General features: G+C 38.1%; 1 protein-coding gene across 8 annotated transcripts in view; it reads right to left on the reverse strand.

Moving 5' to 3' along the window:
- The window catches only part of AOPEP (aminopeptidase O (putative)), a 568,440-nt gene that overhangs the window by 137,230 nt on the left and 406,369 nt on the right, over positions 1-24,841 (reverse strand). For 7 of the 8 annotated variants that reach the window (XR_003570208.1, XM_027874398.1, XM_027874399.1 and 4 more), the window contains one exon: positions 18,031-18,091. Coding sequence is in view for 7 of the 8 variants with exons in the window: in XM_027874398.1 (XP_027730199.1) it covers positions 18,031-18,091 (61 nt within the window). In the remaining variant the exon portion in view is untranslated. Of the gene's footprint in view, positions 1-12,651; positions 12,942-18,030; positions 18,092-24,841 lie in introns of those variants that run through there. The other variant, XM_027874405.1, reaches the window with a different exon arrangement.

Raw genomic sequence — 24,841 nt, forward strand, 5'->3', positions numbered from 1 at the left:
CAATTAAGAGGATCTTTTTTTTTTAGCTAAATGTTTTCTAAGACAGAGGTTCACATTCTGAAGCTGATACAGTTTTCAAAATACTTACACAGCTCTCCTCTTCTGAGAAGCTATTTTTATGAAGTAAAGAACAGTTACATCATCCCATTAAAATGTGTTACTTTACCACAGATTCAATTCTACTCAAATTATATTCACTTCTGTAGAAAGCAACATGTACTTAAACTTTCTATCATATAAAAGGCTGATATAGTATTATTCCTAATCTCACTTTTGCTATTTATTATCTGTGACTAGGGAAAGTCACTGAACATTTGAGGTCTTACTTTCCTGATCTGAAAAAAGGAGGGAGTTCACCTCCATAACTTCTAAGGTCCTTTCCAGCTCTAGATCCTATAAAAGTCAATCAGCAATAGCGCTAGGATTTCTATGTTATACCATGATTCTCCTCTAATAGATAGTTTACAAAGGATACCATTTACCAAGTAAGTGGTTGTTCAGTAACTGAGTGAGGACTAAAAAGGCTTGCTGGCAAGTGAACATTATCTGACAAGGAGCAGAAAGTCAGGACGAGGCTTTTAAAAAACAATCCTTGGGATGGGAAAGAAGGACGAGTAGTCTAAATCAGTGGTTCTCAAAGTATGGTCCGAGGACCTCTAGGGGTCCCTGAGAACCTTTCAGAGGCAGGTCACCATTTTCATAATAATGCTATATCATTTTAATTTCTAATATATCTAGTATAGCTATAACCGATGCACACAAAAGCTCTTTGAGGTCCTCAATAATTTACAAGTAGAGAGGGATCTTGAGACCAAAATGTTTGAGAATCCATGTTCTGGATCAGAAGTGTTAAACACGAGACCTGCAGCTCACAACACTTCCAACTGTGGCCTAAACCAAATTAAAATGTAATTTTGAAATATTTAACAAAATAAATAAAAATGCAATAAAACTTATGTATGAAGCAGTGACCCTGTTTCTATTTGAATTTGACACCACTATGCTAGATAACCCCTTTTACACAGGAACTGCTTTCAGTTGTTATTTACACTGGACCTTTGACAGAAAGCTGTGAATTGCCAGTCAAAGGCAGGTGAGCAAGCTAGCCTTCTCTCCCAAGAAATGGTGGGGAAAGATCCTATAAATAATGCTTACTTTAGGAGCCTCCACTGGGGGGGAACAAACAAGGCCAAAAGGCAGTTTGCAAAGAAAGCTAAGGCAGATGGACTTCACTCACTTCGAGAAGTAAGTAAAGAGGAAGATGGGAAGGAAGAGGAATGTTTTAATGATGTTGATAATGTGGACAATGCCTGTCTTGCTGCCATTGCTAAATAACTACTATTTTGGTGCAAAGTTTAGATAGGTCTTCCTCCTAAAAGAGAAGGAAAAGGTCTGGAACAATGTTTCTCCACTCTTCAGGTTTTCAGAGAATGAGGCTGTTAAAAACTGATAAAAGGGCCTTTGTGTCTTAAAGAAGAAAAAGTATTTGAAGAGAAAAGGAAATCCTGACCTATAGTAGGAGGTTGGAGAGTGAAATGCTGTGAGATACAGAGGAGAAAGAGAAGGAAGGACCACTGGATATTTGGAACTACGTAACACACAAAGCTCTACCTACAGAAGGGAAAAAGCTATACCCAAAGAGAAGAGAGAGTAGCTGTTTGCCCTGCTAGGAATAATGATGTGCGTCATTAGAATGGAAGCTCCTTGGGCTTAGGGATTGTTTCGTTCTTTGTATTTTTATCTCTAACACATATCACAATTTCTGGCACACAGCAGCCACTTAATAAATGCTTATTGATTGCTGATGTGGATCCTAATAGCTATCAGGAGACTGAGTATCTAGTAAGGGTCAGAGGAAGAAGGGGTAACCAGTGATGGTTCACGACACCCTGTTGAATGTTAGTGATGCAGTTATTTGTTGATGTGGCATTAACAACAAAGATGTATCATCTTCCTGGAGCATAAATCTGTGATATGGCAGAGATCTTCCTAAGATTGTCAAAGCTAATGATATTACCTGCTTCTAGTGATTCAGACAAGTCAAGAAGGATGCTCCCAGAAGAAATCTCAAAGATGTTAAAGTCCTGGATAAGAAACTGACTATTTTAGGAGAATAGATGGTGTCTTTACTACTGCTTCTGATTCAAGAATGCAAAGACTTCAGAAGAGAAAGGCAGTTTTCAGAAGTGAAGAGCTGCTTAATAAAATGGTATGGGAGAAGAGGATTTGGATTTCTGGATCTTGACTTAAAATATTGAAATGATTAGCTCTTGGCAAGGCACAGAATACACCTACCAAGGTCTGGTAAAAAAAAAAAAATTGCCTGATTCTTGTAAATCTAATTAGAATGGCTTTAAAAGGGGAAAGAACAAAATTGCCTACATACATCTACAAATCTTGATATCTTGGAGCAAGGGTCCTTAACCTTTTTTGTGTTACAGATCCAATAGGTAGCCTGCTGAAGACTATAGACTCTTTCTCAGAATAATGTTTTTAAATAAATAAAATAAAATGCATAAGAGTATAATGGAAACCAACCATATTGAGATATACTTATCAAAAAAAATTTTTTTTTAAACCAAGTTTACCATCTTAGGTTAAGAACCCTTTGCATAGAGAATAATTACCCCCAAAAGATGGACAATAGTAACAGATGCACCCAACAACTTATAGGAGACAAAATCAAAAAAAGGAATCATTTTTTAAAGCCTCAGATGTCTATACCCAAATGTACAAAGTCTTAAATAATAAGCAAGGAGGCAAATTTGACTTCATAACTGAGACTTGGTGGGATGGGATTCATAACTAAAATTCTGTTCTGGAAGGTATATACCTTACACAAAGGGAACAGAATGGATAAACACTTATAGTTTCTTGGTCTTCAAGTAAAGGTTGGATGATGCCATGCCCTGGAGGTTGCAGATGTTGCTCCTTGTTATGTATAGATTATAGTAGATGGGTGGCCTCTGAAGTCCTTTTAAACCCGAAGATCCTGTGATTCTGTGACTAGAGGTGTAGATGTTAACAAGCATGTTACTCTTTTCCAGTAGACTAATAGTTCCCACTGAGGCTGGAAATTAGGGGGAGACAATTTCTTTTCTTTTTTTTTTTTAAATGGTATTTTACTTTTCCCAATTACATGTAAAGATAGTTTTCAACATTCATTTTTTCATAAAATTTTGAGTTTCAAATTTTTTATCCTTCCCTCCCATCTCCCCTCCCCAAGACAGCAAGCAATCTGACATAGGTTATACACGTGCAATCACGTATAACATATTTCCACATTAGTCTGTTGTGAAAGAGGAAACAGAACAAAAGGGAAAAGCCATGAAAAATAAAAATAAAAAAAAAAGTGAAAACAGTATGCTTTGATCTGCATTCAGACTCCATAATTCTTTCTCTGGATGTAGTTAGCATTTCCTATCATGAGTCTTTTGGAATTGTCTTGGATCATTGTATTGCTGAGAAAAGCTAAGTCTAGCACAGTTGATTATTGCACAATGTTGCTGTTACTGTGTACAATGTTCTGCTCATTTCACTCAGCATCAGTTCATGTAAGTCTATCCAGGCTTTCCTGAAATCCACTTGCTCATCATTTCTTACAGCACCATAGTATTCCATTACATTCACATATCACAACTTGTTCAGTCATTCCCCAACTGTTGGGCATCCCCTCAATTTCCAATTCTTTGCCACCACAGAAAGAGCTGCTATAAATATTTTGTACATGTGGGTCCTTTTCCCTTTTTTATGATCTTTTTGGGATACCGACCTAGTAGTGGTATTGCTGGATCAAAGGGTATGCACAATTTGATTGCCTTTTGGGCATAGTTTCAAATTGCTCTCCACAATGGTTGGATCAGTTCACAACTAGGGGGAGATAATTTCTAAGGCTTCTTCTACTTCTATAATGCTTTGGTGCTATGATTTGGAGGCAGTGAGCTTCAAAGTCTTTTAGTGACTGTCTTCTTTCATCAAGAGTACCAGATTATTCTACTTCATGATCTGAATTAAATGAAGTTTTACTTCCATAAGGAAAAAGTTGGCTCCCATAGGCCATATTAGAACATGGTACCATCCAACTTAAAATTCTTCCACAAAGCAAGCTGAACAAATTCCCACAATGCTAGAACACCAGACATTCTAAAGGTAGAGTAGATGACTTTATGTTCCTTTTGCCTGAGTGTATGTTGACTATTAGTTAATCGTGATTACATCCAGGGTTATCTGGGCCTAAAAAGTAGCCAAGTGATCATGTTCAATGTTTCTGATAATTTCTTTAAAAAAACCTTACATGTCCTCTTTTGCCATCTGAAAAAATAATCTGCAGATAACTTCATACATTCATGGTTACCTTATACCAAATCGGAAGTACTGATTGATTTGGGCCTCATTTCCAGCCTTCTTTCTTTATTCTCTTGAATTACATTTTATTTTTATTCTGAACTTAATGCCAAATAAAATGAGAATTTGTATATACATGGTGGGACAGACAAAGAGGATTGTATGAAATTGTGAATTTCTGTTGTATACCGCTTGCTTGTAGTTTTGCTTGCCTACACTTTGGGGGGTGTGTGTGTGTGTGTGTGTGTGTGTGTGTGTGTGTGTGTGTGTGTGTGTGTGTGTGTACACACACGGGCACAGGCCATGTGCTTTGACCCACTGGGGTCAGGAAATGGATTTGAGGTTAGCAACAGGTGGCCAAAGGAAAAGAAGAAGACAAAGAATAGAGGGTCATTAAAGCATTTAAAAATGTATAGAAGAGAACAGAAGAAAACAGTGAAGCCAGGTAGCTTTTAAAGCAACATACTAGATATATTATATATTTACTTTTTAAAAGCAAATTGTACATAATTGAGATTAGTGGCTTCATGTAAAATCTTATTTTTCAGTTCTACTTTGTATATGGAACACTCATTTTTCCTTCTTTTTTTGGTGTTTATTAAGTACAGAATTTTAAAAATTATTTTATTTATTCTGAACTTAAACACCAAATAAAATGGATATTTTCATATACATTCTACACAACTACAAAGCTCTATTATGTGTAGCTTACTTTTCTTTTAAAATATATAATAACATGTAACTTTCAAAGCTGTCCTGCTATTTGATTCCTTCTGGTCTTCTTTCTGTTCTTTTCTATGCATTAGAAAAAAAATGCTACAATGACCTTTTCTTGTTTCTTGTCCATCTCTTCTTTTTTTTTTTCCTTTTTTCTTTTGGCTACCCTACTCTTAACTGGCCTCCCCTTTCTACCCAAACCCTCAATTGAAAACAAATAAATAAGACCCTCTTGTATAAAATATACATTGTCAAACAAAGCAAATTCTCACATTGGCCATGTCCAAAAATTTATGTCTTATTCTAAATCTTGAGTCCATCATTTTTCTTTTAGAAGGTGGTAGCATGCTTCATGACTAGTCCTCTGGCATCATGGTTAGTCATTTCATAAATGAGTCTTTGAGTCTTTTAGAGTTGTTTTTCTTTACAATATTGTTGTTATTGTATATATTATGCTTCAGGGGGTTCTATTCATTTCTTTCTTTATCAATTCATAAAGTTCTTCTGAAGTTTCTCTGAAATAGTACTTTTCATAATGTCTTACAGTGCAATAATATTCATATATATATATATAAAATCATCATTTATTTAGCAGTTTCTTAATTGATGGACATCTTCTTAGATTCCACTTCTTTGCCACAATAAAAAAAGCTTATATAATTATTTTTGTACATATGATCCTTTTTCTCTCCCTATCATCTCTTTGAGGGCATAGGCCTGGTAGTGGTATCACTGTGTCAAAGGGGCTGCACAGTTCCAAAATGCTTTATAGAATGGCTGGACAAATTCACATCTCTACCGACAGTACTGCCCTCTTTACAAGTACAGTTATCTTTTCCACATTATAATTTTCCCCATTGAGTTTTCATATATCACAGGTTGGCATAAGAAATTAAATATGAATTTTGGGGGAGTTTTGTGGAAGCTACACAAAGGCCAGCAGACAACACAGAAAAAGTTTAGAAACTTGGAAATGCATAAAATATATGTGTAGTATTGTATAATATCAACATATTTTATCTTTTGACACCATAATAACTCAGACTTCTTCTCTGGTAAGAAGGGAGGGCCAAAAAATTTTACTCAAATTTTCCAGATCAAGGGGCAATGCCCCCTAATCACCTACAATGTGGAAGGGATAAATGTATCTACTTTGGTAATTCTTTAGAACTTGCACAGAATTGGCTTTGTGTTAATTTGTGTTTATTTACATGTTAATTTGTAAGTATACCCCTAGATGGAACGTATAGGCTATTTCTTTTATATCTCATAGCCCACCAAATGATAGGCAGTTATATTTACTAGATAATGACAGAGATTGGAACTGGGATTTCTTGATACAGGGAACTCTTGGATGAGGAAACTCTATCTACCAAATTTATGTTCTCACCTCTGTAAAGTCTCACCTCTGTTATATACTGGCTGAATGACCGTGAGCAAATAATTTCTCAGTTAAAAAAAAAAAGCAACTCTAAGATGAAGTTTTTAAAAATGTACCTATTAAACTACCTTCTGGAGCCACAAATAATTATTCTAGTCCATTTTCTTTAAGACAGCATCTCAAATATTTAAAGACAGGTGTCATGTATCCCTTCTAAATCTTCTTGGTATAAATGTCATTTTTTCTACTAGACTGTAAACACCCTACAGGCAGGAAATACAACTAATTCATTTTTGTGCCCTCACGGTCTTTATGCCTTATGCCTCCCATAATAGGTACACAATAAATAGTTACTGAATCAATGAATGTAGTTAATATAGCCTGAGACAAGTACATTTCCTCATCTGTGACTACCTGACACACAGCTCTTTAATTTTTATGTAGCACTTTGTGTGCTTCTGGTATATAGGAGAAATGACTCCTGAATGGCCAAGAGAGGGTTGAGGTGATACTTTCTTTATATATGTTCAAAGGGTGGAGTTGGTGCCAAAACTGCTTGGGAGAAAGACATGTGGTTCCAGAGCCTCTTTAGGGGAGAGAGAGAGACAGAACATACTCCAGAGAAAACAGAGACTTAGAAACTGCAGAGCCATCACATGTAAGATAGCCCCAGGCTTGGCTAGAAGCCTGGTTTCATTCACATACATGTAACTGAAGTAATTTATGACAACACATTCAATCAGCTATGCGGGGCAGTGGATAGAGTGCTGGGCCTGGAACCAGGAAGATCTAAGTTCAAATACAGTCTCAATCCTTTACTCCGCCAAGTCATTTAACCTCTATCTGCCTTACTTCCTTCAACCTGTTACGGAATCTTAATTATTCATGATTTCTCCTCCCCTGCCACTCCCATTTAGGTGGAGATTTCTGTTTCTCCTCTTCTCTTTATAGCTTAGGTTTGGATTGCGAAATCTGTACTTGCTTAGGGTTCCACCTGCATGTTCATTTCTCTTGTAATCCTAGTCTTTCATGTAAGTTTTGTGAAGTTTTGATTGCTTGTTGACAAACCATAAAATGGTAACACTAACAGCATCAACCTCATGGAGTTGTGAGGATCAAACGAGATATTATGTCTAATGAATGCTGGTTCCCTTCCCCTTCAATCAGCAAGTATTAAGCATATACTATGTGCTTAGCATTTTGCCAGGAGCTGAGGATACAAATACAAAGAATGAAACAAAGAAACATATTCTAATGGGCAAGACAAGAAGTACCTATTTAAGTATATTAAGAATAAATATAATAAATACAAAGTAGCTAAATATAAGGAAACTTGGAAAGAAGGACACTAGCAGTAGAGGTGGAGGGAAGGATCAATAAAGGATTCAAGTAGAAAGAAGGTAGAGTTAGAGTTTGTATCTTGAAGGGAAAAAGATTCTACGAAGTAGAGATGAGGAGGCCATATCTTCCAGTTTGTGTGAAGGCACAGAAGAGATGAAGTATTGTGAGTGAGGCACAAAAAGAAGGCCACTTTGGCTGTACTGCAGAGTTCAGGAGTTGGGAAGGTAATATTGGGGCTGGAAAGATAGATTGGGATTCGGTTCTAAAAAGCTTTACAAACTGAACAAAGGAGTTTATATTTTATTCTAGAGAGGCAGCCCCTGGAATTTATTGAGTAGAGAAATAACATGGTCAGATCTACACTTAAGAAAAATTTCTTTGGCAGTGGCGTACAGGATGAATATTATTATGAGAACTAAGTTTTTGTTCAAAGAGACATAATGTGCTTATTTTCATCTAGAATGTTTTGTGCCTCTTTGGCCTACGACTCAGGGGTGGGGGACCTGAATCCAAACAAGGGGATTTGTTCTGTGAAGTGTGGGTTCAGTAAAAGGGCCACACTTGAGAACCTAGAGGACCACATGTGGTCTTGAGGCCACAGGTTCCCCACCCCGGTATCTTGAAGAGCCATAATGAATGGGAATCATAAAAAAAAAAAGTGAAAGTATCAGAATAGACAACTGGAATAAACATGAAATATCAGCTCAAAACATAAAAGTAAGGAGTACTTTGTTTTTTAGTGTCTAGGTGTTTCAATATAACACTGATCAATAAGGGAAGAATGAGCTGAAGAGACTGAGTTTTTTTTTAACTTGTATACAAGGCAAAACTAGAGATCCAGTTTTAAAATACTATTATGAATCCCTTGAAAAACATTAATCTCTTAGAAAGTGTGATAAAATGCAACAAATTAATTCTGAATTGAACAGTTGGACAAAAAAATCAAATCATTAGGAATCAAAAACTATTCCAAATTAAGGTATTGCTTGGGATTTATTGATGAAAAAACACAAAGATTTCATGTAGTATATTTATTTGAAAGAATCATTTCTCCTACATTTCCAAAATCCACTGTCTTAGATTTCTCACATTAATATGAAACTTTAATTTTTCATAGACATTATTGACAGGGCATCAGAATTAATGTTAAAATGACTGACTGATGACACTAGACTCTGTAATGGAAGTCTGTCAAGAATGATGCAAAATTATTTCTCATATAAACCACCTGGCTTTCCCCAAGTCAAAGGCCTGGTGTCCCTCCTATTCTATAAAGCCTCTTTCATCTCGCTTCACATCTTATCAAGTTCTCTGAGTTTAGCAATTTCGGTACTTGTCATAGGAGACACACAGTTTTCCATCATCTACTCACAAAGCCTCTGACAACCCATGATGGAGTGGGAAGGGGGTTGATGAGAAGTGACGTTTTAATAAGATAAAACAGCATCATGTTCTTTCAGTTCTGGGATTCAAGGGATATAAGCGTAATTGAACTAGTCACTCTTGATTATCTCAAGAGCAATTATTCTGTATGCCCATTATCCATCTTACCTTCCTCCTTATTTCTTCTGGCTACTTTTTGATGATTTAAGCATTTGGTTATGCTTATTAGTATGTCCCATATCAAGATGAAATTTATATCATTCAGCTTGGTTCTATCAGTAGCTCAGGAATGAGAAAAATTATTATTTTCTGTTATATTAAATATAACCCATTTTTAAAAAATTTTTTTTAGTGAGGCAATTGGGGTTAAGTGACTTATCCAAAGTCACACAGCTAGCACATGTCTAGTGTTTGGTCTGAGGCTGAATTTGAACTCAGGTCCTCCTGACTTCAGGGGTGGTGCTCTATCAACTGCGCCACCTAGCTGCCCCCAAATATAACCCATTATTAATTAGGATCCAGGCTTTTTATTTGTTTATTGAGGAACTACCACCCCCTAAAGGTCAGTCAGTTCTGAAAAACTTGGCTAATAAGTGGATCTTGCCCGAATCTTGGGGGTGCTTGCAGGACTCCACCCAACGAGGAGACTTTACTTCTGTTTGAAGTGTAAATAGAACCTAATCTATGTGAATTCTTGCCCTGAGGGAATAACTCCCTGTCCATGCATCCCTCCACTGGAGTTTAGGGTAACTTAGCTCATGAAGGAGAAAACTAACCAGGGTGGTCTGGGTGGAGATGGATTCCTCGGTTCAGACAGGAAGTGGCTGAGTCTCATGATCAAGCCATGTTCTCAATAAGAGGAGCTGATGACTTTTAGCCCACCTCCTCATTAATTGTTCACCAGTCAGGTTGATTTTCACCTGCCAGGGGCACCACTTTTCCAAAGGTACCTAAAGCATTCAGTATCTCCATGGTTTTATCTTTGGTTACTGAGAGAAACCAGTGACCATCAATTTATTGATTATTAGCTAGCCTAATTAATAAATTGATTATTAATTTATCCAGAAACTCTGTCTCTCCAGTTTTTCATTGGTAATAGCCTTGTGGAGGGTTAAAATTACTAGGTGAAGTGAGGCTAATTACTTTGCCTTTTTTATGAACACATACAGGTAAACATTCTTATGTAGAAGAGCTTAATTTGCATGGCACTGCAAGGTAGAACCAAGACCAATTAAGTGCAAGTTACAGGGAGCAGATAAGTTTATAAGAAAGAATTTCCTAACAATTAGAACTATTAAAAATACAATGAGGTGCCTTGTGAAGCAGTGAGTGCCTCCTCACTTAAGAGATCTTCACACAGTACCTGTCAGGAACGATGAAGAAGATCACAAAAGGTTGCAACTGAACTAGATGACTTCTAAATTCCCTTCTACGCTCAGCTTCTATGATCCTGTGAAAATTAAGATAATTTGGAATTTAAACCTTTTGTAATTACTTATAGATTTTAATGATCCATCAGATCACAAAGATCACATAAATTTGGGGCTAGAAGGCATCTTAAAGGTCATTTGGTTCAAGCCCCTCATTTTAAAGATGAAAACACAGAGGCTCAGAGAAATTCAATGCCTTACCCAGGGTCACACAGCTGGCAAGTGTCTGAGGTGGGATTGTAACCCAAGACTTCCTGACTCCATGTACAGCATCTAATCTGCTGTGCTGTGTTACACTGGATCCATATTCCCCATCTCTTATCATCACATAAAATGGAAGGTTGCCTGAAAACTGGCCATTTCTGTACCTCAGCAGACACCTCAGTGCTTTGGCAAATATACAAGTGAGGTAAATTCTACCAAGATTATAAATACATTCACTTTACTACAGATGCATTTATATTTATTTTGCCCTCCTGGGAAAATTGAGGTCACACTATGCCCTAATGATAGATGCAGTCATCAGTCATTCATTCTTATTTAGCTGGAGGCATCCAGGGGGCACAATGGATACAGTGTTCGGCCTAGAGTCAAGAAGACCTGAGTTCAAATGTGGCTTCAGCTCTGTGACCCTGTGCAAATCATTTAATCACTGTTTTGCCTCAGTTTCCTCAACTGCAAAATGGAGATAATAACAAGACCTACCTTACAGGGCTGTTTTGAGGACTAAATGAAATATCTGTAAAGCATTAAGCATAAGCACTATATAAATGTTTATTCCCTTCTCCCTTGCTTCCCTTCTCTTAAGCACTTAACCTCAAATGCAAAAGGATCTGTGAGTTCCTGGATTTCACTGTTTCCTTGAAATCACAACCTATTAATGACCGCCTATCCTATACACCTCTTGTACATGAGCTCCCATAAATTCACCACAAGGGAGTGCATTTGACATTGTAGGGACCCTCTCAGATCCTCCCAACACCACAGGGGTGCCAGGAGCCAGTAGCTAAGGTTACCCACCCTAACTCTTGCTATATGACCAGGCCATATTCTTCTCTCATATATTTCTCCGATGAAATCCTTTACTATACTTCTTCAAATGGTTACTTGTCATATACTGCAGACTACTTATATCTACCATGTGCTATTCCATTAGCTTTCTTGTGAGGCTCATTTTTAATTCCTGAGAAACTATAGTATTCTGTAATATACAGCTATACATCAGTGGTGGAATATTAGTATGAAAATGGTGAGCTCTTGTTTCCTGGAGAGGTTGGGGCCACGAAAAGATGACAATTCCACTTGTTGTCCTGTTCTTGTTTTACTCTGGGCCTACCTCGTTCCTTTACACTGTTCCACATTTATACTCCTTTCAGTCAATGGTGTAATGGTAAAGATGCGTACTACTTCGAGATATCGTTATGAAAGTTTGCCTGTTCCCCACCAACACCCTCACAAAGGACAGCCTTGAAGCATGTGGAGATTACTCTCATAAAGATTTTATATAGATGCATATAGGTCAGTTGTTGATGTCTTCTCAGCTGCCTTTTTGAGCACTAATAAGGCTCAAGGCTTTTTTCCATGCCTTTGTTGGAACTGATCCCTTGACACTCTTACTAGCTCGTACACTTACTTATCTAAGTATCCTTGGTCTAATTCCCCTTTGTTCTCTTTTGTACCATTTCTCCCCTTCTGTAAAGATATCTCCCCCTCTGTAATCACCTGTAATGTTGGTGTCTAAGGGTGGAGGTTCTACTGTCCTTAATGGTGAAAAAAGCTTACCATAAAAATCTTTCCATTAACCCAATAACTCTACTACTGGCATTAAATTAGAATAAGAGCTCCCTGAAGTCAAGGAGTTTAAAAATTGGGAAGAGATTTGATCACTTGCTCCTACTTATTTCAATTCCTTCACTTGGCAGCAAATGCCTCTCTGAATGAGTTCACCCTGGGGAAGAGAACCAACCCACGTGTTCACCCTAGGGAAGAGAAAAGAAAACCCATGCAGAAGACTTTCCAAAGGAGATTTATTAAAGGATATTCTTTACAGTTGTCTGTGGGCCTCCAAATCTGCATCCAGATTGGAATGATGGTAGTTCTAAAGTTGGCTTTCCATTTTTTTCTTAAATGGGATAAGTCCAATTCCAGATACCTACCCTCAAAGTCTTAGAGTTGCCTTTCACTCCTCCATCTACCTCACTCTTCACGCATCCAAACAGCTGCAAAGTTCTGACAATTTTACTTCTACATCTCTGAATTCATCCCTTCCTTTGGTAGATGGTCTTTGGTAAGAAGAAATCCAGTACTTACTGTCCTTTCGGTTCTGAATTCAAGGTAGCCTAGTCCTATGACAAAAAGTATAGTTCATCACTGATTTATACTCAAAATATTTCTAGTTTGTTTAGGACACGTAATTTCTCTAGTTTAGGCCCTCATGCCTTCTCACCTGAACTGCTGAAACAGTCTTGTTACTTACTAGTCTTCCTGACTCTAGTTTGCTCCCTTTCTAATCCATCCTTCAGATCAATCATCAGGATGTGATGCCCTCATCATATCCTATCACCACCTTTCACTGCCTTTCCATGATCTACTAAATAAAGTATATACAGTGCTACAAGAGTTGAGAGTACAAATACCAAAAATAGGTTCCTGTCCATAAGACGTTTATATTGTAGGGGAAGGGGGAAGGAGAATATATATGTGCACAGATAAGTACATACAAGGGGATCTGAGGAGGCAGAGAGCATGGAAAACTGGAGGGTAGGAATTGGGGAAGACTTCACTAAAAAGATTTGTGCTGAACCTTGAAGAATGATAAGGACCAGACAAGGAAGGAATATTCCGGGCAGAGGGATAAGCTAATTCAAATGCATGAGTTTTCTATACTCTCATGTTCTTTCCAAATCCTTAGTTCCTTGTTTTTATCTTCTCTTCCTCATGTCTAGAATAGCCTTCTGTCTTTCTCTCCCTCTCTCCTTGATCTCCACCAAATGAATTTTCTCCTTTCCTCCAATGCTCAACTCAAGTGCTACCTTTTTCATAAAGCCTTTCCTGACTCCTCATCCCCCACTACTATACAAATGTACACTTCAAGGTGATATGTTTATAATTACTTTGCTTAGATTTCTCCCTTGCATTTATTGTGTTTTCCTTATATGTACATTCTGTACCTGCAACCCCATTATAAATTCTTTTGGGCATTTAGGCTTTCTGTCCTATCTCTCTTTATCTCCCCAGCACCAGCCCCTAGCATGATGCCTAGCACACAGTGGGTGCTTAATAAATGTGGAATTATTTGTTTGACTCTAACCCATTCAGATATCTTAGTTAGAAAAGACCCTAGTTATTTCTTGTATATGTGGAAATGGGTATGCAAAAAGGGTGGTAAGGATCCCTCCAACTTATGCATATCAGAAAATTAAAATCTATCTGTAGAATAGCATTACCAGGAGAAAGTTATATTTTTATGAAGAATTATTCCTAATGTTGAAGGGGCAAATGGTTTCAGGTTTGTTTATAAATCAAAGTGCTGTACATAGGCATTGCCACTCAGAGACTGGGATAGGAATTCTTTACTTCTTTAGGGAGCATACTTATTTCTCCATTGCTGTGCTAGCTAATTCCAGATTTTTTTTTTTTTATGATTTCCATTTAGTGTGGTTGATGAGGATAACCCAAGCCAACCACAGCATATGCCATTTTGGCAGAACACAAAAACATCTCTTTGGATGAAAACTTCATGAGTGTAATGTGAATGTCCTGTCATGAATGACTTCAATTGCCCAGCCACAAAAATTAAAAGGCAGAACAAAGGGCTTCTGAGCAACGTTAGGAGCTCTGGTAATGTTAGTCCTGGTCTGGCATATTAGTAACTTTATATTATAATGAAGTGAACAAAGAACAAGGTATCCCATTCACTGAGCAGCTCCCATAACCTGGGGGTTCCTTGATCCGAAGCTTCTTTCACTGAAGTGGAAACCTACTCTCAGAGAGCATGAGAAGTGCTGAAAGCAGGTAAATCACCATCAAAAAATATAAATAATCAGAGGAAATGGGTGGAAAAGATTAAAAGGAGCAGTCTGATCATCCTCCAAGGAAAAGAAAAACACTAAATCACCATCCTTTCTGTCTGATCCTGTTGTTTTTACAGAACAGCTAAACACCCAAAGAAATACCAGTTTGGTCTAAAAGACAATTTATAGCTAGGTCAGCCCCACTGCATCTGGCTATGTTTTTATAATGGGCTCCATTAGTTGATAGCATAGTTATTTGTCTACACTAGAAGCTATTAACCAGTGCTACTAAAACTTTAGGAAAAAATATACTACACAGACCTAAATTTTCCTCTAATTTTTTTTAATTACTTTTTTCCTTGGTAAAATAGCAGGTTTAGTGATGGACAAACCCTTTCAAGGGTAAATAACAGATACCTCCTCACAATAAGTCAGTCATTCAAAAGGCATTTGGTAAGTGCTTACTGTATGTCAGGCATTGTACTAAGTGCTGGGGATACAAAGACCACCCTTCTGAGAATGGATTAAATCCAAGGTCAGTGTCAGTGTTCTCAGCCTGATGCTGGGTATCCCTGCTTAAAGGAACAAAATTAAGGACTCTTTCTTTTCTCTTCCCTCAGGGCCAACTTCTCCAAACAGCAACTCAGTTGTTCACAAGACAAAAATATGGAAATCAGCTTTCTTGACTTCCTGTGATACCCCTCCTCCAATCCTTAAAAATCCCTGGGAGACTTTTAAAACAGCCAGTTGTAGAACTTAGTGTTAGAGGTTTCACAGCAAATGTTTCCTTTGAGAATGCAAAACTCAACTATTAGGTATTCAACATAATAAATGTATATAAATGAATGTATATGTGAAAAGCCTGGCTTTCACTAAGAAAAGAAGTACAGTGTACTGAGGCAAAGGGGAATCTAGGTTCAGATTCTGACTCTACCACTGGCTCTGTCACATTAGGCAAGTCAGTAAGCATAGGTAGACTTCAGTTTCCACATCTCTGAAATGGGCCAGATATGAACAGATGAGCTGTAAGTCCTTTCCAGCTCTAAATCCCGGGATCTGTTGAGGTCTAAAGTTTGTTGGACCAGCTTAGGACATAAGATCATAGATTTAGAGTTGAAAGGGACACCAGAAGTCATCTTATCCAACCCTTCTCATTTTATGTTTAATACTCCCACTGAGTACTCCCCCAATTTGCACTCACACTGACAGATTGGGTACCCAGATTTTAAGGTAACCCTGTGGAGCTACATTTCAAACACTATTACTCATGAGCCTCCACAGGTGTGCTTCCCGTTAAGAATTAGCCAGTAGACACAACTAGGTTGTTGGTTTTTTATTTTTTGTTTTTAAATCAAAGGCATTTTACTCAGATCACACAGCAAGAACAGTAGGTACAAAACATTCTTCCTATAAATCTGGGGCACAGTCTCCCACAACTGCACACAGCCTCCATGGGAAATGTGTGCTCAAACTTAGAGTACAATACTAGTAAGGGACATGTAGAAGATATGGCAAAGGCAACTCACAACTCCTAGTACTGCAGGGCTTGAAAGTCCTTTCTTTCTTCCTAGAAACCTCACACTAAGTTTCCAGGGTATATTCCTTCCTACGGCCTAATTCTCAATCACCAGGGATTATAATCTTGGAAACTATTTTCTCCTTCTTGTGACTGTCTCCCTGTAACCAAACCTGTCCATAGTGTTTCTTTTTTCCGTACTGGATGTAGTGTCTCCAGCAGGACTACCTACTGGTCCAGAAATTCCCCTTCAAAATTACAAGAATTTTGGGGGGTGGGATGGGAAAGGATTCTCTGTCCCTGTAGAGGTGTCCTTAAGCTTTGACTGCCATACTGCCTAGAGCTATTCAGGACTCAGCTAACTTTCAAAAGGAGGTGATTAATTTTTTTCTTAGTCAATCCAATTGTCCCTTGGAGATTTAATCAAGGAACATTCTTCCCTTACAGAGGGGTTGGCCTAAATGCATTTCTATAACCTGTGTAACTCAATTAACAATCTGTGATTGAACCTGGGCCTTCAATGACTGTGTTAACTAAGGAAGGTGGGGATTGGTCAATCATATTCCTGCTCCATTATACATGGAAGAGAAGTTAAGTGACTCACCCAAGGCCACAAAGGTAGTCGGGCAAAGCTGAAATTTTAAACCAAGTCCTCTCACTCTACTTCCAGCACTTTTCCCACCATACCAAACTGCCTCCTCTTAAAGAACAGCTTTATGAAAAACCACCCCATATGTGAAAGCAGCCATTCAAGGCTTTGTTACCCTTGGTAAATTATTAGCAGTTCTTTTTCCCATTAGGGCTAAACCACACCAATGAAATAAGACCCAAAACCCATGTATTGTGTTCTATAGATATTCTGAGTATTCTTCAGGAAAGTGAATTAATGACATCATCAGCCCAAATTTTCACATTAGTGGAACGGGCCTCTAGAGCAGAGTAGAGGGATGGATGGAAGGGGAGCAGAGAGCAATATCTTCTGACCCTCAATTTCTTGCTCCACTGATGTTCTGAGGCATTCAGGCCCTTCTTAGGGTAAATTAGTAAAACTGGACCGTATGTATCAGTAGACTGCCAATGAGGAACCAGTGTTTCCTTGGCTCTTCAATTTGGTTTAAATAATTGTGGAAGGTATTATGGTAACTGCTGGGGATATAAAGGTAATTGTGACACAGACACTGATCTCAAGGAGCTCACTATCTAATCAGGAGGAAAAAAACCCATGTATATAGATATCTTTGACACAAAGAAGAATATGAAAAGTGCAAGGTAATGTATAAGCTCCCAAAGTGCTATGAAAAATTTAAAGTATGGATCATTTTCAACTAAGAACATGAAGAATCAGAGAAACCTTCATGGAAAAAATGATCCTGCATTGGGCCTTGAAGAAAGGGAGGGACTCCAGCTGAAAGAAGGGGGAAAAACAAGGAAGAAAGGAATCCATTCCAGGCATAGGAATAACATGAAAAAAGGCATGAAAATAGAAATCTCTAGTATGTAAAGAAAGGGTGTATGACATGTGACTGGAAAGGAAGGATGGCTAAGGTTTTGAGCCTGGATTACTTGGGAGTATGGTGGTAAAAATCAGTAGAAATAGGGATAGGAGGAGGGAAAGGCATTGGTGGCCAGATTATGAGTTCCAGCACAATGGAATTGATAAATGGTTCACTTTGTATCCCTATACAAAGGATAACATGGTATTACACTACTTTATTTAATGTGCAATTCATATTGTGCCACCTTGCTGAAAGCACATGGTCACTTAGATAGTTGGCCAATGGTATTCCCATTGGTAGACAGCCTGAAATGAAATTTACTGCCACCATAACACTAATAGTACACTAAGTAAAAATCTGTAAATCACTCTGTACAAATGCTTTTAAGAACATACAACTTGGGGATTACCTTTGGTATTCCAGAAGTATCAAGCCAGTTCTGAAAGATATCTTCTACAGACAGGCCAAGCCTTTGAAAAAAAAATCAAAGGATTAAACAGTAATTACATTTTGCTTTCTCATAAAATAGTTCCCTCTCACTTAGTGAAGGACACATACACCAGAAATTTTCCAAAGAAATATATATTCTTGGCAAAAAGGGCAACAATTTTATAGAATAAGCAGTGGCTTATAATGTACTTGTATTAAACCTATACTCTTTTTAGTTAATCTCCTTAGATGAGCTAGAAGTTGACATTTAAAGGCATATTATATTTGATCCTTTAAATAATTTTCATGGTTAGAAAGTAAAAGTAAAGAGGGTAGCAAGCTAATATGTAGTCGTGTATATATGAATATGAATATATCCATGTATGTACGTATGTATGTATGGCATAAAAGTTAAGAACAGGTGTTCCTAAGTAAGATTTTTGTGGAAAGAATTTGCTGGCTTGTGTTTTATTTTTGAAAGATTTAAAAGTATTATATCTTTTTTTTTTAAATAGACTTTTATTGGTACCTTTTGCTTTTATATTGCCTAAGATCTCCCCCTATATTTCTCTCTCCCCATCCCAAAGCATTATCTCTTATAACAAAGATTTTGTTTTTGAAGAAAAGAGGAAGACAAAAATATCAATCAATACACACACACATACATATATATAATGTGTATGTGTATATATATGTATATATAAATAGTATGTATATGTATATATGATCTGATGTTAAATGCAGTGTTCCACACCCATGTCCTCCCAACCCCCATCTTTGCAAAGCAATAAAAAGAGGTATCTTCTGATATCTATTCTTTGGGTCAAGCTTGTTCTATATAATTTTGGAATATTTGTTTTAAATTGTTTTGGGAATGTTTGTTCTTTCTATTTACATTGGTGTGGTTGTTGTGTGTCTTGTTTTCATCAGTTCCTATAAGTCTTTCCATGACTCTCTGTATTCACTATGTTCATCTTTTCTTATAGCATAGTAATATTCCATTACATTGGGGATTCTTAACATTTTTGTGTATCATGGACCATTACCCACTTGGCAGTCCAGAGAAACCTATGGATCCCTTCTCAGAATAATGCCTTTAAATGAATAAATAAAATACATAGGATTAGAAAGGAAACAAAGAATACTAAAAGTTATAAAATATACTGAAGAAAAAAAAGTTCATGGACCCCCAGTGAAGAACCTCTGCATTCCATCCATGTACCACAGTTTGATTAGTCATTCCTCCAACTAATGGGTATTTACTTTGTTTCTAATGTTTTGATAACATAAAAAGTAACAGGGGGGCTAGGTGTCACAGAAGATGGAACACTAGACTTAGACTCAATCAAACCTCAGATACTTATTAGGTATATGTAACCTGGGCAATTCTTTAACCTCCCTCAGATGCAGTTTCCTCATCTGTAAAATGGGAATAATAGTAGCTTCTACCTCCAAAGTTGTTGTGGGGATAAAACGAGGCATTTGAAAAGTGCTTTGCACGTGTGTGTGTGTGTGTGTGTGTGTGTATGTGTGCGTGTGTCTGCATAAACATTTTGCTATTTATGGAGCCTTTCTTTTTGTCAATGGCCTCCTTGGGTTAAACTCCTCACAGTAGAATCTCTGAGTCAAAGGGTATAGAAATTTTAGACGTTTTATTTGCATAATTCCTAATTATTTTCCAGAACAATTAACTAATTTACAATCCTATCAATGATGCATTAGTGTACCAACTTTCCATAACACCTTTCCACAACTGACTATTCTGATCAAAAAGCAACTAAATTAATGAGACACACTTTAAGAAAATCACTGGAGGTGTTGTAAGAATGAAAAACTGAACACCGATTTGGTGAGCACTAGAATTAAGTCTGAGCTGTCTTATAGGTATAACTTGAAAATGTCCTTAGACTAATGCAAGTAAAAATAATAACAATGACACTTGAGGTCCAACTCAGATGTGAGAACTACTAAATAGATCCTGCTTCCACTGACTCTGTTTCTAACATCAGCACCTGTTTTAGAATCACTGAATTCTAAAGCTGGGAGTGACTGTACAACTCATTTTGTACACATGACTCATTTTGTCTACTTTGACTCTGAATCAGGAAGAACATTCCCACTTGTTATATCTTAATCTCCAATCATCTAAAAGGTCTTTGCTTTCATGAACTGCTGACTTGAATAATTCTTAAAGTTAATTAGTATCCAATATATTCAAATTGCTTCATTGTTTTTTCCTTTGATAAATTTGCAGAATCCTGGGAGGCCTACAAAGTGAGGGGTATCCTAGGGGCAATTCTTAGGGCCTCCAACCCCCAGAATATAAGTAAAGACTCCAAAATGTAAAAGATTCAACAATTATATAAAAACTAAAAATGGAAAAAAATAACCCTTGAAAGGGTAATTCTTGAAGAAAAAAATAACTGAAGACTGACTCATCAACTCAGTACTCCTGATGAGTTACTCCCACAGCTTCTTCCCTCTCCCTCAATTCACATCCAGCCCGAGGAGGCCCTGCAGCAATTTTAGGGACCTACTTTCTTTTGGAAATAAATACCTTGAGAGTGATCTATGGGAAACATCTCTTCCAAAGGCCAGGGGACGCTCCCACTGCTTTGGGCACTAGCACCTCCCCAACCCTTATACTTCATCTAGCCCAATGGAGTGGAGTGACCACTGGAAGCAAACCCTTTCTGTCTGCTGCAATTTTACATACCAATGTTCAGTTATTGTCTTAGCAGTATTGAGGGACCTGACTTTGAGGGTGAGTTGAGGTCAGTGAATCTAACCATCCTAGAGGCTAGAGAAGCAGGAGTGGGGTGAGGCTGAGGAGGAGTATGTAGTCTGGGGGAGATGGATGAGGAAGAAAGAGAGAAGAGCAGTAGTGCAGGACTAGTTACAGTTTTGGGGTTTTTTGTTTTGTTTTGTTTTTACAGATCACCAGATAAAAAGCAAGCAGCATCATGGTGGGGAGAGCCAAGATGGTGGAGAAAAGGCAGATTCTCACCTGAGCTCTCCCTGAAACCCCTCTGAACACCTTGAAGTAATGCCATTAAACAATTCCTGGAGCAGTAGAAAGGTAAAGGCCAGTGTGAAATAATTTTCCAGCCAAAGACAACTTAGATCAATAGGAAAGGTCTGTTGCACCTAGGTGAGAGTGGAGCACAGTCCCAGCAAACCTGGAGCAGGCCTTGGGAGCTAGTTTCTCAGCAGTGGGATCAGCTATTTCTGGAGCTCTCAGCCCACAGATGTAACGGATGGGGGGTGAACAACTGGTCAGAAGGAGATTACACGGGTCTTTTTGCTAGCACTGAGGCAGGACTGTTGCTTTGCCCACACTCAGGTACGGATTGCAGTGCTGGGAGGCAGTCGCAGAGTGAGGAGGAGTACTAGCACACCACAGCTTGTGGCCACAGTGGAGTGGGGGCCCTCCTCACAGTTCCAGGGCAGAAAAGAGTGCCCGTGGTCACTCACAGACCTGAGCACAGGCCAGGAGAGGAGTAAACACACCTCTCCTTAGATCATAACTCCTTGGAAAAACTGAAAACTTACAGGTCCCTAGAAGTATCTCTGAAAACAGTTGCACAAAATCCTTGAAGCTGGGGATAATGCACCCTCGACACTGAAAGTAGAACCCTACCTTAATAAAGAGTTTAAAGTCAAGAAATAGGCTGGGAAAATGTGCAAACAACAGAAAAAATTCTGAGCACATTTCTATGTGCTGATACTGTGGTGGCAAGGAAGATCAACACATATACTCAGAAGAAGATAACGAAGTCAAAGGTCCATTATCCAAAGACTCCAACAAAAATGTGAATTGGTCTCAGGCCATGGAAGAGCTCAAAAAGAATTTTGACAATCAAGTAAGAAAGGTAGAGGAAAAATTGGTAAGAGAAATGAGAGTGATGAAAGAAAATCAAGAAAAACAAGTCAATAGCTTGGTAAAGGAGACACAAAAAAAACTTAAGAAAATAATACCTTAAAAAACAGACTAGTCCAAATGGTAAAAAGAGGTACAAAAAGTTAATGAGGAGAAGAATACCTTGAAAAGCATGACTGACAAATGGAAAAAGAGGCACAAAAATTCACTAAAGGAAAAAAACTCTTTAAAAAGTAGAATTGGGGGGCGGAGCCAAGATGGCAGAGTAAAAGCAGTGACTTGCTTGAACTCTCCCCCAAACCCCTCCAAATACCTGTAAAAATGGCTCTAAACAAATTCTAGAGCAGCAGAACCCACAAACAGACAGAGTGAAACAAATTTTTAGCCTAAGACAACCTGGATGGTTGATTGGAAAGGTCTCTTGCGCCAGGCTGGGAGATACACGTGGGTGCACAGGCAAAGACCAAGCCTCAGCAAACCTGGAACAGGCCTCAAGTAACTGCACCACAGGCAGCTGTGGTGGTTTCCAGACTTCTCAACCCATAAACGCCGAATACAACTTAGAAGGTCAGTAGAAAAGGTCTGTGACCACGGTGAGAGAGAAGCTTGATCCCAGCCCTATTCCCGGGGCAGGTGCTGCTTCCAGTGCTCTCAGCCCAGGGACTGAGGGGGGAGTGAGCAGCTGATCAGAGGGGGGATCTCTTTGCTGGCGCTGAGGCAGGAATTTATTGCTTTGCCTGTACTTGGATCTGGCTCACAGTTCTAGGTGGCAGTCCTGGGACAAGGAGGAGCACTGGCATGGTGGAGCTTGTAGTGGTGGTGGAGAAGGAATTCTCCTCCCAGTTCCAAGGCAGAAAAGAGTGCTTGTGGTCACTCATAGACCAGAGCCCAGGCCAGGAGAGGAGTAAACACTTTGCCCTTGATCATGCCACCTTGGAAGAACTGAAAATTTACAGGTTCCTAGAAGTATCTCTGAAAATAACTGCACAAAACCCCAAAAGATTGGGACAGTACATTCTTCACACTGGAAACAGACTCCTACCTTAACAAAGAGTTTAAAACTCAAGTAATTGGCTAGGAACATAAACAAACAGTGCAAAAAGGTCAGACCATAGAATCTTACTTTGGTGATAAAGAAGATCAAAACATACAACCAGAAGACACAAAGTCAAAGCTCCTACATCCAAAGCCTCCAAGAAAAATATGAATCAGTCCCAGGCCATTGAAGAATTCAGAAATGATTTTGAGAAGCAAGTAAAAGAAGTAGAAGAAAAACTGGGAAGAGAAATGAGAGTGATACAAGAAAATCATGAAAAACAAGTCAACAGCTTGCTAAAGGAGACTCAAAAAAATACTGAAGAAATAACATCTTAAAAAATAGCCTAACCCAAATGGCAAAAGAGGTCTGAAAAGCCAATGAGGAGAAGAATGCCTTATAAAAGCAGAATTGGCCAAATGGAAAAGGAAGTCCAAAAGCTCAATGAAGAAAACACTTCCTTAAAAATTAGAATGGAGCAATTGGAAGCTAGTGACTTTATGAGAAATCAAGATGCTGTAAAACAAATCCAAAAGAATGAAAAAATAGAAAACAATGTGAAATATCTCATTGGAAAAACAACTGACCTGGAAAATAGATCCAGGAGAGAGAATTTAAAAATTATTGGACCATTTGAAAGTCATGATCAAAAAAAGAGCCTAGACATCATCTTTCAAGAAATTATCAAGGAAAACTGCCCTGATATTTTAGAACCAGAGGGCAAAATAGAAATGGAAAGAATCCACCTCCTGAAAGAGATCCTTAAAGGAAAACTCCTAGGAATACTGTAGCCAAATTCCAGAATTCCCAGGTCAAGGAGAAAATATTACAAGCAGCCAGAAGGAAACATTTCAAGTATTGTAGAAACACAATCAGGATAACACAAGAGTTAGCAGTTTTTACATTAAGGGACCAGAAAGCTTGGAATATAATATTCCAGAGGTCAAAGGAGACAGGATTACAACCAAGAATCACCTACCCAACAAAACTGAATATAATCTTTCAGGGGAAAAAAATGGAAATTCAGTGAAGTAGAGGACTTTCAAGCATTCTTGATGAAAAGACCAGAATTGAATAGAAAATCTGACTTTCAAATACAAGACTCAAGAGAAGCATGAAGAGGTAAACAGGAAAGAGAAATCATAAGGGACTTATTAAGGTTGAACTTTTTACATTCCTGCATGGAAAGATGATATTTGTAACTCAAAGACCTTTGTCAGTATTAGGGTAGTTGGAGGGGAAAAAATTTATATGTATATATAGATAGACAGAGGGCACAGGGTGAGTTGAAGATGAAGGAGTGATATGTGGAGAATAAAATTAAGGAGTGAAAGAGGATTATACTGGGAGAAGGAAAAAGGGAGAGGTAGAATGGGGTAAATTATCTCACATAAAACAGACAAGATAAGGCTTTTTTTTTTTAATTTCAGCAAAACAATGGCCTATCCTCTTTAATTTGCAACTTTGGAATTACAGCAATGGTGGTATGATGTGGTGAGCAGGGCTGTTCAATCTTTGCTATTTGCCCCCCACTGTATTACTGACTCATTCCCGGAATGGCTTTCCCAGTATAAACATCCTTTCTTTGCTCTGGAAAGATATATCAAAAGGGATGTATAATTCTTTTTCTTTCCAGCTCTTAGCCCCTAGACGGAGACAGCGCTTTGGCAAATACATCCCTTTTAAATCTCTCTTTCTCTTCCTCTCCTGGGATTGTGCTCCCTTTCAGGCACCTTTTCCCAACCTCAATCCCAGAAAACAGACTTCTATTAGCAGATGCCTTTGTGGTTAACACTGTTTAAAAAGACTAAGTAAAGGCCTAAAACAAAGAAAGGCTAATAGATTTTCTCCTTGCCTAGAGGAAAAGGCTTCAGG

Source organism: Vombatus ursinus, unplaced genomic scaffold (assembly GCF_900497805.2).
Source record: "Vombatus ursinus unplaced genomic scaffold, bare-nosed wombat genome assembly UNPS02014807.1, whole genome shotgun sequence".
Lineage (NCBI taxonomy): Eukaryota > Metazoa > Chordata > Mammalia > Diprotodontia > Vombatidae > Vombatus > Vombatus ursinus.